The sequence below is a fragment of the Chionomys nivalis genome, chromosome X, assembly GCF_950005125.1.
Source record: "Chionomys nivalis chromosome X, mChiNiv1.1, whole genome shotgun sequence".
NCBI lineage: Eukaryota > Metazoa > Chordata > Mammalia > Rodentia > Cricetidae > Chionomys > Chionomys nivalis.
In genome coordinates this window covers 132,052,242-132,067,174 of record NC_080112.1, presented here as the reverse complement: position 1 = coordinate 132,067,174, position 14,933 = coordinate 132,052,242, and the positions used below count along the sequence as shown (strand labels likewise).

General features: G+C 41.8%; 1 protein-coding gene across 1 annotated transcript in view; it reads right to left on the bottom strand.

The window, feature by feature from the left end:
- Syap1 (synapse associated protein 1) overlaps nt 1-14,233 on the bottom strand; it is a 31,737-nt gene extending 17,504 nt beyond the window's left edge. The window contains exons 1-4 of the mRNA XM_057760351.1: nt 13,863-14,233; nt 9,137-9,255; nt 8,845-8,911; nt 4,712-4,785 (exon numbers count right to left, since the gene is read on the bottom strand). Coding sequence (XP_057616334.1) covers nt 4,712-4,785; nt 8,845-8,911; nt 9,137-9,255; nt 13,863-14,064 — 462 coding nt within the window. The 5' untranslated portion in view covers nt 14,065-14,233. The remainder of the gene's footprint in view (nt 1-4,711; nt 4,786-8,844; nt 8,912-9,136; nt 9,256-13,862) is intronic.
- Between the last annotated feature and the right edge of the window lie 700 nt (nt 14,234-14,933).

Here is a 14,933-nt window from a genome sequence, read left to right as displayed (position 1 = left end):
CTACCATGCCTGATAACTTGAGTTTGATCCCTAGGATCCACAGAGTGGAAGGAAGGAGATGGGGCTGGAGTGATGGCTCGGTGGTAAAAAGCACTGACTGCTCTTCCAGAGGAACCAGGTTTAATTCCTAGCCCCAATGGCAACTCATAATGTCTGTAACTCCAGTTCTAGGGGATCCAACACCTTCTTCCAGCTTCCTCAGGCACTGCATGTAAGTGGTGCATGGACATACAGGTAAAACACCTATACACATAAAATAAAAATTAAAAACCAAAAATTAAGCAACAGAAATAACAAAACCATCACCACCACAAAACATCTGAGAACAATAGAGAATCAAGAACCCCAGAACCAAGACCTAGGCATGGTGCTGAATGCCTGGAATCCCTGTACTTGGATGGTAGGAAGCAGGAGGCTTAGAAATTTAAGGCCAGCCTCTGCTATAGAATGAGTCCAAGGCCAGCCTGTGCTACCCTATTAAGTTTGGGACCAGACTGGCCTGCCTCAAAACAAAAACTCAACAAAGCAAAACAACACAACACAGAATTTTACTAGTTAGAGAAAACTGGTTCAACGTAACATTCTCCTGCACCTATCTCTCCAATATATCTGGTAATCTGGGCAAGTGCAATGGCTAATCTTGGTTGTCAACTTGACTACATCTGGAATCAACTAAAACCCAAGCTGCTAGGCACTCCTGTGAAGAATTTATTAATCAGATTATTTGAAGCAGGAAAACCCATCCTAAACCTGGCAGCCCACATTAAAGGGCACAGGAAGAAACACTGTGTTTTGCTTGCTTGCTCTCTCTCTCTATGGCAAATTCGTCTATCCTATTGCTGCAGCTGGTATTAAATCCAACTTCTTCAGGATTCCAATGTAGACTGAACACCGGCACCTATATCCAGGAACCTTCCAGGACTGCAGCACCAGATAGGGACTGCAGAGATATCCAGCCTTGTGGACTGGACAACTAACAGATTTTCAGCTTTCTGTTGTGAGATAGTTGCTGATTATCTGAACCACAACCTGAGAGCCAGTCTACTCTTAATACGTATATTTAGTCTGTCAGTTCTGTACCTATAGAGAATCCTGACTGGTACAGCAGGCAAGATTTCACATAAACAAAAAGGCAGGCAGTCCATACACTGTGATTAGCACTGTTTTTTTTTTTAAAAAAGATCTTGTTTGATATATAAGGCATTTTCACTTTTCAAAACATCATTTTTTCTTTTTTAAAAAAAGTTTTTAGTATAGGTGTTTTCCCAACATCTATGTCTGTGTACCACATGAATGCCTGATGACTGAAGAGGTCAGAAGAGGGTGTAAGATTTTGAGACTGGGAGTTACTGATGGTTGTAAGCAGCCATGTAGGTGCTGAGAATCTGGATCCTCTGAATGAGCCTCCAGTGTTCTTAACCACTGAGCCAACTCGCCAGTCCCAACTTTTTTTTTTTTTTTTTTTTTTTTTTTGGTTTTTCGAGACAGGGTTTCTCTGTGGTTTTGGAGCCTGTCCTGGAACTAGCTCTTGTAGACCAGGCTGGTCTCGAACTCACAGAGATCCGCCTGCCTCTGCCTTCGGAGTGCTGGGATTAAAGGCGTGCGCCACCACCGCCTGGTCAGTCCCAACTTTTTGTTTAAAAGACAGTCTCTTATAGTAAAGACTATTGTTAAATTATCTCTATTGGAGGATAACTTTGAACTCCTGGTCCTCCTGCCTCCACCTCCTGACTGTTCAGATAACAAGCATGAACGCTGACTTTCCTTAATTCAAGGTCATGAACAACTTTCTAGCTCTAAGGGCTAAATCAAATGAGTACTAACATCATAACTTACTAAACCAGACCTGTTTCCATAGTCATTTAAATAGTTTTTAACCTGCTGGAAAGAATTCAAAAAGCACACATCTGTCATATAAGCCCTTGGGAGGCTAAAGGTAAAGGATTGCTTAGAATTTGAGACCAGACTGTGCCACATACTGATTTCAAGAATTTCTTTTAAAAAGGAGAGTTTTTATTCTTTATAAAGTAATCTTTAAAATTTTTAAATTTATTATCATTATTGTATGTGTTGGTGGGGGGAAGTAGGGGCACACACCCTTGTGACACAGCTTGCATACAGAGGTGAAATGACAGCTTTGTGGATTTGGTTCTCTCTCCCATCTTTTATGTGGGTCCAACAGACTGGACTCAAGTCACCAGGCAAGAGTTTTCTTTACCCACTGAGCCATTTTGTTGGCCCATAAAATGATATCTTTTGCAGAAATTCCCGTAAGTGGAGTTTCTGGTCCATGAGTACAATGATTTCAATGACTATTACCCAGGCTTTCCTGTAGAAGAGGTATATGGCAAGGAAGACTCACAAATTTTTACTAGAAAAACAAAACAATAGAGGTGGGGGTGCTGGTGGTACAGCTCAGTGATAATAGAGCACATGAATAAACTACATAGTAAACAAGGTCCTGAATTCAATCCCTAGTGCCAAAAAGGGGTGGGGGTACGTTAAAGAGGAGAGTGTCCAGTGAGACAGCTCAGAGATCACTAGGACCCACATGGTAGGAGAGAATTAACACCCTGCATGTTATACTGTGATCTCCACATGTGCTGTTATGTATCTACACACATACACACAAAATAAATAAAGGCAACAAAATTTTTTACAAAAGGAAAAAATAGGTTAAAAACAAAAAAATGAGTCTTGAATTCCAGCACGTAGAAGGCATAGGCAGGTAGATATCTAAGTTCTGAGGAAGCTGGAGCTATGTTGTAAGACCTTGTCTCAAAAACAAAGAATTGGGGAAATACTGGAGAGTTGGCTCAGCAGTTAAGAGCACTGGCTGTTCTTCCAGAGGACCTGGGTTTGAGTCCCAGCACCCATATAGAGGCTAATAACTACCTGCAACTTCAGTTCCAGGGGATCCCACACCTTCTTCTTGCCTCCAAGGGCATCAGGTATACATGTGATACACAGACATATATGCAGGCATAGAATACCCACACAGATAAAAATAAACATGAAAACTATTGATTACAGTGAAAATATGGATTTATGAAGGCATTGTGCAGTGAGCTTTGATAAAGCTGGCCTTTGCTCTCTGAAAGAACACAGATGAGTAAGAAAACATTAGAATCTCAGTCCCCTCTGTGCAATAGGGCTAAAAACACTAGTTACACTGTGGTCATGCTAGGAGCCTCAAAAGATAGTATGGGGAAGTAATTTCTCAACTGTCCTTTGTAACATCACTGTTTTGTGGGCCAGCAAATGAAATGCCATCTATATCAATGTCAATTACCAACAAACATATGTAGGTAAAGAGAAAATATGGAATACAATCATTTCATTCACAAGAACTGCATTGCTGCCTCAAAACTTCATCTTACTATATCTCAAAGATTATCAAATCATATAAAAGAATCTCTTCCTTTTTGAAACATCCTTATTATATAGCCCCACCTAACCTCAAACAGGTGACAATCTTCCTGCATCAATCTCCCAAGTACTAGGATTACAGGTATGAGCCTCTATCTTTTTAAGGCTGAAACAATGATTTGGCATAATAGGCTATACTTTAATGTGAAAAAAAGAAAAGTACAACCTAACTCAAATTTTTTTTTTAAAGTTAGGCTGGGTGGCCTTTAATTCCAGCAGACACACCTCTTTATCTCTGTGAGTTCAAGGCCAGCCTGGTCCACAGAGCCAGTTCCAGGGGAGCCAGGGCTGTTACAGGGAAACCCTGCCTCGAAAAATTAAAAAAAAAAAAAAAAAGTCATGGATCAGTGAGACACAGTCACAGGGGCCCTCCCCTGCTTGAAGATCTAAACATATCTTCTTCAGTGGTATAGCCACTGGTAAATTGGTCATGTTCCTGTAAATAGCTTCTAATTCACACTCCTGTAAGCAATCCTAATGAAACTCATTGAATCAACAGGAACGAAGGTTGGGGATGTAGCTTGGTGCTAAAATACTTATCTATCGTGTCTGACACAGTACTGCAAAAACAAAACAATCCAAGAAGTTACTAAAAAATCATCAAAGTTAACATGCATGTTCTTAAATTTTCAAAAATGTTTTTAAAAACTGTAAAAAAAAAAAAAGGGACATGGTGGCACATGTAATTAATCCCAGCACTCGGAAGGCAGAGGAAGGTGGACAGCCTGGTCTATGTAGTGAGTTCCAGAACAGCCAGAACTATGTATTGAGACCCTGTCTCAAACCAAACCAAACCAAACTAAACCAAACCAAACCAAAATTGTAAAAGCCTTGCATGGTGGTACACATTTGTAACCTCAGTACTAGGGAAGCTTAAATAGGAAGACAGTTGTAGGCCAGCCTAGGCTACATAGTGAGTTCAAGGTCAGCCTAGGCTACTTAGCAAAACCCAGCCTCAAAAAACAAACAAACAAACAAAGAAACTAAAATACAAACAAGAGCATGTAAAAATGGCATATAAGTAAAAGAATTTGGACAAGTTGTGATCATACACGTTTTTCATCTCAGTACTTGGTAGGCAGATGGACTTCTGTGAGTTTGGGGCTAGCCTGGTCTCCAGAGCAAGTTCCAGGACAGCCAAAGCTATGTAGTGAGACCCTGTCTCCAAAAAAGAAAATGAAGGAGAAGAAAAAGAATTTAGCTAAAGAGAAAATCCTGTGAACAGAGACGTACTATGGTAAGAGAAAAGTCTTACCTACACAGGGTATTTAAGGGTACTCACAGCTGATAAAGCCAAAATCTGCTGTTGAATTGTTTCTTCATCGTGACTATCAACCCATGGTGGCACAGCTGCTTCTATGCAGGAGAAAAAAAGGTTATCGGGGCTAGAGAGAGGGCTCAGTAGTTAAAGAGATTAAAAAAATCTTGTTGATATTGCAGAGAACCTTGGTTCAGTTCCCAGAATCCACATGGCAGCTCACAACTGCCTATTAATTCAAGTTCCAGGGAATTTGACACCTTCTTCTGGCTTCTGCAGGCACCACATAGTTACAACAGTTAAATCGTAATCTGTCATTTCAATATAAGACCACTTAAAATAGTAATTTACCAATAAGCTCCAAATATGATTATTCACTGTAATACCCAGACTTAATTTGTAAGCTTTATGCATATATTTGGTCAACAAATACTCTACTTGAATGGTACAGTACAGAATTCTGACAACAATTTAATCAGATAACCAAAATCAGTATCACTGGGCCCATACAATGGCTCAGTGGGTAAAGGTACTTACCCACAAGACTGAAGACGAATTTGATGCCTGGGATCACATGGTGGAAATGTGCAAAGTGGCACACATGAGTGTATATATGCACACACAGACAAACAGTGGAGGAGAAACACACTGTGGATCCCTGAACATGTTATTTCAAGAAGAATTAAAATATCAAGAATATACAATCCTATTCTAATCATGAGGAAATATCAGACAAAGCTCAATATACAATAGTATATTAAGATGGGAACAACCCACCCGCAACACTTGGATGTGGAGTCAGGAAGACCAGAAATTCAAGGATAACCTCAACTACATAGCAAATATGAGGTCGGCAAGGATTGTCTCAAAAAAAAAAAAAAGACAAAGTTGTTAGAACATTCCAGACTAAAGAACTAAAGAAGGCTAAGAGAAATGACATGACAGAATATAATATAATATCCTCAACTAGTACTTAACTAGATTCTGGAGGGAAATGTTATAAAGGACATCACTGGGTCAACTATCAAAATGAATAGGTGTGGGCTGGAGAGATGGCTCAGCGGTTAAGGGCACTGTCTGCTCTTCCAAAGGTCCTGAATTCAATTCCTAGCAACCACATGGTGGCTCACAACCATCTGTAAAGAGGTCTGGTGCCCTCTTCTGGCCTGCAGGCATACACACAACAGAATATTGTATACATAATAAATAAATAATTATTTTAAAAAAACCAAAATGAATAGGTGTTAGATTTGTGTATTATATCTCTGAGCATGGTAGTACATGCCTGTATCTTGGTACTTGGGAAGATGAGGCAAATAATTACTTCAAGTTCTAGGCAGCCTGGGCTATGGAGTGAGATGCTGGGGCCGGGCGGTGGTGGTGCACGCCTTTAATCCCGGCACTCGGGAGGCAGAGGCAGGCGGATCTCTGTGAGTTCGAGACCAGCCTGGTCTACAAGAGCTAGTTCCAGGACAGGCTCCAAAACCACAGAGAAACCCTGTCTCGAAAAACCAAAAAAAAAAAAAAAAAAAAAAAAAAAACCCCAAAAAAGTTGGGCGTGGTGATCCACTTTAATCCTAGCACTTGGAAGACAGAGGCAGGCAGTTCTCTGTGCAGAACTCTATCAGTTCAAGGATATCCTGGACTACACAGCAAGTTCCAGGTCAGCCAGGGTTGTACTGTGTGTACAACCCTGTCTCAAAAAAAAAAAAAAAAAGCTGAAGAGATGATTCAGTGCTTTAGACTTTATGACAAAGGGTAAAGATGGCTCAGAACTTAAGAGCACTTGCTACAGTTCCGGGAGGATTCAGGTTTGATTCCACCATATATGTAGTGGCACACAATTTTCTGAAATTCCAGTTCAAGGATTATCTGATACCTTCTCGTGACCTCCTCATGTGTCATATTGCTCTTGCAGAGGCCCCAGAGTTCAGTTCCCAGCATCCATTGTCAGGTAGCTCACACCCACTTACAACTACAGCTCCGAGGCACATGGCCCTATCACAATACACATAATTAACAATAAAAATAAATAGAAAGGGCTATTAAGATGGCTCAGCTGCTAAAAGCACCTGATGCCATGAGTTTGATCTTTGGGACCCACGTGGTACGACAGAATCCTGGAAGTTGTCCTCTGCCACACAAAGGCCAGAAGTAAATAAAGGTAATAAAAATAAGAGAGAGAGAGAAAGAATAGGATCTTGAGAAGTGAAACCAAAGCAAAAAAAACCAATTAGAGACAATAACCTACAGGGCTGGCATCAAATTGTCAATGAACAGTTAGAAGCTGAATGCTGAGGATACCAAGATGACATACACCTAGCTAGGTAGGATTAGGAAGGGAATGCAGGACTCCACTCAAGCAGTCTTCTGCTCTTTATAGTAGATTCTAACTGTACTAACCCCCAACACATGTCAGACCCAAAGCAATCCATTCAAAGTAAAGACGTAGTTCCAGATTTGCCCCATACACAGTGATGAAGTGTTAAGCTGGGGATATAGTAGCTCCGTTGGTAGAATGCTTGTTTAGCATGCACAAGATCCTAGGTTCCATTCCCAGCACAGTACAAATCCAGTATTGTGATATATACCTATACTGCTACCACTTGGAAGGCAGAGGAAGGAGAGATGAAATTCAAGGTCTTTGCTGCAAGTTAGAGGTCAGCTTTGGCTATGTGAAGCCCTGTTTAAAAAACAAATGAAAAACAGTTGGTATCAATGTTAAATTTCTGGGTCTGGCTTTTTACAAAGACCTGTCAATGTTGGGATCTGCAATGTAGAGACTGGAAGTCTTACACCTCTCACAGTTGCTGTCCTAGCTGAGAAGATGAAAAAAGAATCTGGCAACATAAGTTATTTGTTGCTGGCCATAGCTTTTTATTTACTGATTGATTTTGACACAGTGTTTCATATAACCCAGGTTGGCCTCCAACTTACTATGTAGCTGAGGTTGGCTTAAACTCTTTTTTTTTTAAATTTATTTATTATGTATATAGCATTCTGGGCACCAGATCTCATTATAGATGAGTGTGAGTCATCATGTGGTTGCTGGGAATTGAACTCAGGACCTCCGGAACAGCAGTCAGTTCTCTTAACCTCTGAGCCATCTCTCCAGCCCTAGCTTAAACTCTTGATCTTTTTACTTTTGCTTCTCAAATGCTGGAGTTTCAGGTGCTGGCTATGTTCTTGTTTTGATTTTTGTTTTTAGACTAGGTCTTGCTAATCCAGCTGGTCTCAAACTCCTAGCAATCCTTTTGCCTTAGCCTCTTGGGTACTGGAATCACAGGTATGCACTAAAAGGCCTGACTAGGCTTTGTTCTTTTTGATTGATCCTCTTTTCTACCTTGTTCAGTAAAAGACTGAATTCTTTGTGTGTGTGTGTTTATTTTCTCTCTAGATAGACCTGGCTGTTCGGGAACTCATTACGTAGACAAGGCTGGACTCAAACTCTCAGCGATTGACCTTTCTCTGCTTCCCAAGTGCAGGGATCAAAGGCATGCACCACCATATTCAACTATTTTTTAAAAATTCGACTTTTTTTTTTTTGGTTTCTCAAGACAGGGTTTCTCTGTAGCTTTGGAGCCTGTCTTGGAACTAGCTCTTGTAAACCAGGCTGGCCTCAAACTCACACGGATCCGCCTGCCTCTGCCTCCCAAGTGCTGGAATTAAAGGTTTGCACCACCACTGCCCGGCTGAAAAACTTTCAATTTAAAAAGTTTTTTCCTCATTTTGTAGCCCAGGCTGGCCTGGACTTACTATATATCTCAGGCTAGGAATACAGCCTCAAACTCACAGCAATCCTTCTGCTTTAGCTTCCCAAGTGCTGGATTCCAAGTGTGAGCCATTATTCCTGGCTGTACATAAACATTTTTTGGCGCTTGGGATCTAACCCAGGGCCCTGTATACACTATGCACATGTCCTACCACTGGGCTCCACCCCAGTCTTATATGTTTTTGTATTCTTAGAGCCTTAGTATAGGTTAGCACATAATAAATGCTCAATAAAACCTGGTAGGAAGCTGGTATGGTAGCTCAGCAGTAGCACTTGCCTAGCATATGTAAGGACCCGGGGTTGATCCCCAGCACCAAAAACTGACACACACATATTCACATACACAGAAACTTGGCTGAGAATCTAAGATAAACTTATATTATACCTGACTTTTTTGTGTGCTGTTCTTCAACAAATTTTTTCTGTTCTTTTTGAAAATCCCCTATAATGGTCTGTTAAAAAACACAAGAAAAGTCAAATTACTTTGAAAGTTTACTATTAGGTAAGAATTATAGTCATAATACATGTGTACATGCATGAAATTGTCCAAGAATCAAGAAAAGATATTCTAGAAAAATTCCATCAGCACATTATATTCTATTTGAGTTAAAAAGATGATTACATTGGCTACTTACAACTTTCAAAAATTTCTCCTTTTACAAGTTCTCTAAATGTACCTTATCAATGATGTCATCTATTTTTCCTTCTTCCACAGATTTCTTTATTGTCTGAGCTGTTTCAGCAACAGATTCAGTTATCTTCTTCGTGGCAGCACTTGCAAAGTTAAACAAATAATCTGTAAAGGAAAAAAAGGGTCCGTGCTTCATCCAAGTACAATGGTTATCATACCTTCCCATCAGTATCTGCAGGGAGATCTGTGTAAGGCCCTTTCTGGATACCAAAATCTGTACACGTTTAGATCCCCTTTGTAATAATGGCACAACACAGAACCTATGTTCACCTATATAGTCCTGTGTAAGTTAAATCACCTTTACTGGAACCCAAACAGGTCCTCATGGGTTGCATAGCTCTTAACCATTAATCTCTTCAGTATCCACATTGTCGTTCTAATCTAAGGAAATCATTATTTGAAAACTGGCAAACTGGCTGACCATGGTGGTACATGTCTATAACCCCAGCATTTGGGAGGCAGAGGCAGACAGATCCCCGTAAGTTCAAGACTACCTTGCTCTCTACATAGCTAGTTTTAGGTCACCCAGGGATATATATTGAGACTCTGCTATCCACCACTCCCCTACAAAAAAGTAGTAGGTGGCTAGATGGTTCAGTGAGTAAAGACACTTGTCAAAAAGCACAATGATCCCCACATAGTTGAAGGAGAGAGCCAACTCCTAAAAGTTGTTTCTCAATTTACACCATGGCACACATATACCCACATACACAAACAAATTATCAAAGCTGACAGAAACATGACATGAGGCTAGAATAGGAAGGAAAAAAACATGTAATAGAAAACCCTTAGCAAATTAACATTCTTACACACAGATAGGTTAATTTTCAAAGGTATTTCACTTAATTTTAGAATCCCAGAAATCTTAAGTATTAGCAGGGTGCTTAGAAGTGACCAGATTCTCCTTCAATGGTGGTGCATGCCTTTAATTCTAACACTCAGGAGGCAGAAGCAATCAGATCTCTGAGAATTTCAAGCCAGCCTGGTGGTCTACAGAGCTAGTTCCAGGTCAGTCAAAACTATGAAAAGAAACCCTGTCTCAACACCAAAAAAAGTGACCAAACTCAACTTTATATCCAGGTAATAATCCACTTCCCAGTACATGACTTTGAGAGGCCATAATTTCTTAGTATTACCCCAAAATAGCTGAAAGCTTTTGCAAGTCTCTTGTCATTTCCACCTCTCAGTTTTAGGTCTCTCTTCCCCCACAACAAGAATCTGTTATTGCTGGGCACAATGGCACACATCTTTAATCCCAGCACTTAGGGACACAGAGGCAGGCAGATCTCTTGTGATTTCGAGGCCAGCCTTGTCTACATAGTGGGTTCCAGGACTGCCAGAGCTACATAGTGAGATCCTGTATGTAAAACAAAAAACAAAACTATTATGTGTATGAGTACATGATGTATGTGGGGATAGGCACATGTGCCATGTGGGCATATTGGAGATCAGAGGACAACTCTGTGGCAGCATCTCTCTCCTTTCTGTGGGTTATGGGAAACAAAAGCAGGTCATCAGACTTTCAAGGCCAGTGTCTATACCCACTGAGCCATCTTGCTAGGCCCCTAGGTCTGTCTTTTCTCTTAGGGAATATAAACTTCTACTCTACTAATCTAAGCAATGTCCTTAAATTTCTTTCTCTTCAAACTAACACTGCCAGTTCTAAAGACTATTGTTCATAAGCTATGGAATCAAAGCTCTCTGTAACTAGAAATGTACTATGAGAACTCAATTTTTGAGACAGAGTTTTGCTATCTAGATTTGGCTAGCCTGATACTCACTACGTAACTCAGGCCGTCCTTGAACTCATTCTGAGTTTTGGAGGATTCCCTATCCCTACCCAGCTTAGATACATGTTTATCAAAGCACTTAAATTTTCCTGGGTGCATACTAGTTGTGTGGATGATAAAGATATTTAGCACTTCTAGCATGATAGATACCCTGCTCATAAAGAGTATAGGAGCTATAGAGATGGATCAGTGGTTAAGAGCAATGGATCCTCCAGAGGACCTGGGTTTGATTCCCAGCAGCTTTCAGGGGATGTGATGTCCTTTTGGTATCTGTGGGCACACATGGTACACAGACATACATACAGACAAAACATCCATACACACAAAGAGTACAGAAGATAGTTCAAAACAACTAAGCACTCTACACTGAATAATATTGTTAGCTCCTTTGGAGACAGTGACCATAGGAAAGCATAAGTTTATCAGGAGGAACGACCAAGGAAGAGGTAGTTTGGTTTGGAATGAAGGAAGAGTATGTAAAATTGGGTGTTCACTACTGGTAATGATAACAGTAAGTGGCTGGAATGCATAAATAGGTCACTATTAAACGGGAAGTACTTAGGATCCAATCTTGAAGATAGGGATTCAACAAATGTTGGCTTAACAAATGGAGTTCTTAGTAGATTCCAAAGGTTCAAAAAATTACTTACTGGGAATCAGGCTTAATACTTAACTTTATTTTTCAAAACACAGGTAGGAGTCAGGCATGGTGTAGCTAAACTTGCTATCCAGTGATTACTCTTGGGAGGTGGAGGCAGGAGTTTAAGTCAGCCTCAGCTATGTAGAGAATTTGAGGCTTGCCTTGGAATACACTCAAAAAAAAAAAAAAAACCCAAAGCCAAACTAAAAAACAAAACCCCATAAAGAAAAGTACACAAATACATCCTCTTAGACAAAATGTTAAAACATCTCTGATAATTTCTCTAGCCTCTCTAAAACTCTGTGTATTAAACAAGAACATTTACATAGCTACATAAATTATAGAAGCAGGAGCATTCCTTTATCCTAAAACTTTAAATTCCCAATCAATAGGGGTGGGTTCCATCGAAACTCAGCTTCCTCAATCATCAAGGGAGCGGGTAAAGAAGGAAAATAAAAGCAGACTACCAACAACAGAGAGAACCCGGAGAACCTTGTGAGGAAAGATGGCAGGAAGCAGGGCTCAGAGGCCTAGCATGTGTGTGGCTCTAGGTTCTTTGGTCCTGAAAAGAAAATTTGGGGAAATTTAGTTGGGCATGATGGTACCCAGCCACGATCTTAGACTTGGGAAGCAGAAACAGGTGGTCAGGAGGGCTTGTCTTTACAGATAATTCTCACTAAGTTGTCAAGCACGGAACTTACATTGTAGCCGAGGTAGGCCTAGATCCAGTGATCCTCTTGCTTTAGCCTTTTAAGTACTCTAGGCCTAGCTTTTTAGTTTTATGAGACAAGGTCTCTTGTAGCCTTGGCTGGCTTGGAGCTCACCTATATAGCTGAGGCTGGCCTTGAACTCCTGATCTTCCTTTCTAAGGATCCCAAAAGCTGGGGTTACAGGCCTGTGCCACTACACCAGGCTTTCATTCCACATTAATCTATCCCAACTACCCAATATAACCTCTGCTCTTTTATCCCAAATTCATTCCTTCCCAATTTTCTACAACGAAAACATTAAAAAAAAAAAAGATTTCTGCTGATCTCACGATATCACTTAGTTTTATTTCCCTTGTGCAGTCTTTGGGCATTTTGCCTGAGATGATACACTGTTAAGATTTGATAGTGGGGCTGTTTTTCCTGTCCCTCTATCTTATAGTCAAATTTTTTGAACATTAGGGCCTTTCCTACTGAAGTCTGTGTTTCTCTGTTCTTTGGCACCCTGAATCCATTTGATAGGCCCTTAAAACTTTCTAAATTTAGTGAATGTGTGGCGGTGATCCCAACAGGATGGAGAGAGACGGAGTGTTGAGTTCACAACCATCCTTGGCCATATGGTGAGTTTGAAGCCAGCAGAGGCTATATAACACTGTCTCAAAACAACAACAAAAACACTTGCTAAATTTAGTATACATTTTTGTTGCAATTCTCTTATGTTTACTTCTGTTTAGGGCCCACCACCCCAAAGTCACCTTCTTTGACTATTTAAGCATACCAAAGTCTCTCCAGAATTAGTTACCACAGTAGGTGTTTATATTCTCAAGGACTACTTTTTGTTCAACTTCAACTAGACTATAAACTTGGAAAGAGTATGGGCTTTGAAATCAGGTAGATTTTTGGCTCAAATTCTACTTGTACTGCTTACTATCAGTAAAATGTTGGCTTTGTTCTCCCAACTCTTGGGGGATGGTGAATAGCTGAAACTCAGGTATTTATTGTCATTAAGATCTAGCACTGAAACTCGTATATAGTACACAATGGCAGCTTCTTTTCCACCTCAAGGAAAAAGGTCCTGCTGGAAGCAGAGGCGGGAAGATCAATGTCATCCCTACAATGCAATGTGAGTTCAAAACCCGTCTACCTGAGCTACAGGAGATCCTGTTTCAAACAATTCAAAGAAGACATGCATGGCTTAAGCTTGAGTAACCTACCAAGCTACTTGAGACAATATACCTTTTAGTCCTTTCTTGGGACAAAAGGCATTTTCTCAACCAACTCTAGCTGGGAAGGTGGAGATTCAGGTGAAAGCTGGCAAGCTGAACAAGCCAAACTGCTTGTCAAAACCCCGAAAACTGCGGCACACCGCTCGCTTCACTGAGCCCGGGCTTCCTATGTATACAAACTTAGCAAGAGAGCGACAAATTCTTAGGCACCTCGAGGACACGACATGACTCCTTGGGGAAGCTTCGGCGTCGCCTAGCTCCCAAGTTCGGGAGGACCGACCCCCCTCTTACACACTGGCAACCAGCGCCCCCGCCCCCAGCCCACCCTCGCGTCCCGGAGGGGACTCACTGCCAAGGCCTTTGGCCTGGTGGAGAAGCTCTGGGTCTCCCGTAGGCTGCTGCTCGGACTCGGTGGGCTCCGCCGGCGGCTTGGAGCGCTCCTCAGGGGGCGAGCCTCCCGACGACGGCTCGTCCCCTCCAAGCGGCTCTCCTCCCGCCGCCGCCCCCTCGGGCTGCTTCAGGCCCAACCAACTGCTCAATCCTCGGAACATCCTTCCCGCGTCGCCGCCGCCCCCTCACCCAAGAGCCCAGCCGCCTTTAACCGCCCCCTGCGACCTGACACCGCGGGTCTCCGAGGGTGACTGGCCGGAAGCCACAGCGACAGCTCCGTCGCCAGTCGGCCGTTAGCCCACCCTCTACGACGCCACCCCAGCTGACCGCGCTGCGTCACGTCCGGATTAAGCTCCGCCCCCCGCTCGCGATGGGGCGGTGCGCGTGAAAAAGGGGCAAAAGGCCAAAGGGCTTTCCTCGCGGAGTCTCGCCCCGTGTCTGCCCTTTTACTCTTTCTCCAGCTCTCTGAGCGTTTGGACAGAATCTTTTTTGGGCTTGTCCTACCTGGTCTCGTTTTCTGTTTGCCTTGCAGTGACGGCTTGGCATTTACAGGTCAAGCTGGACGGGACCAGGTTACACGCCCCCCAGCCCCTTAGAAATGGAAAAAGTCTCCTCCTGCGCCTAAGTAACCCAAACTAGGGGCAGTGACTCATACCTGTAGTCCCAGCCTTTGGGAACTGGAGGAAAGAAGATCAAGAGTTCGAGGCTAGTTTTAAGTACATAGTGCTTTAGGCCAACCTGAGCTACATAAGACTGTGTCCAAAGCACATCAAATTGAAAAAAAAAAAAAACCTAAGCAAGAAGTTGGGGTGGGGTACTTGTAGATAAAAATGATTTACGGTGGGTGAGATGACTTAGCAGATAAAGGTACACACCACCAAGTTTGGTAACCTGAGTTTGGTTCTTATGTGATAGAGTGAGAGAAGGCTCTCTTTCTTTTAAACTTTAATTAAAATGTTTTTAATATTTATTTATTATGTATACAATATTCTCTGTGTATGCCTGCACCACATACATGTAAGAGGGCACC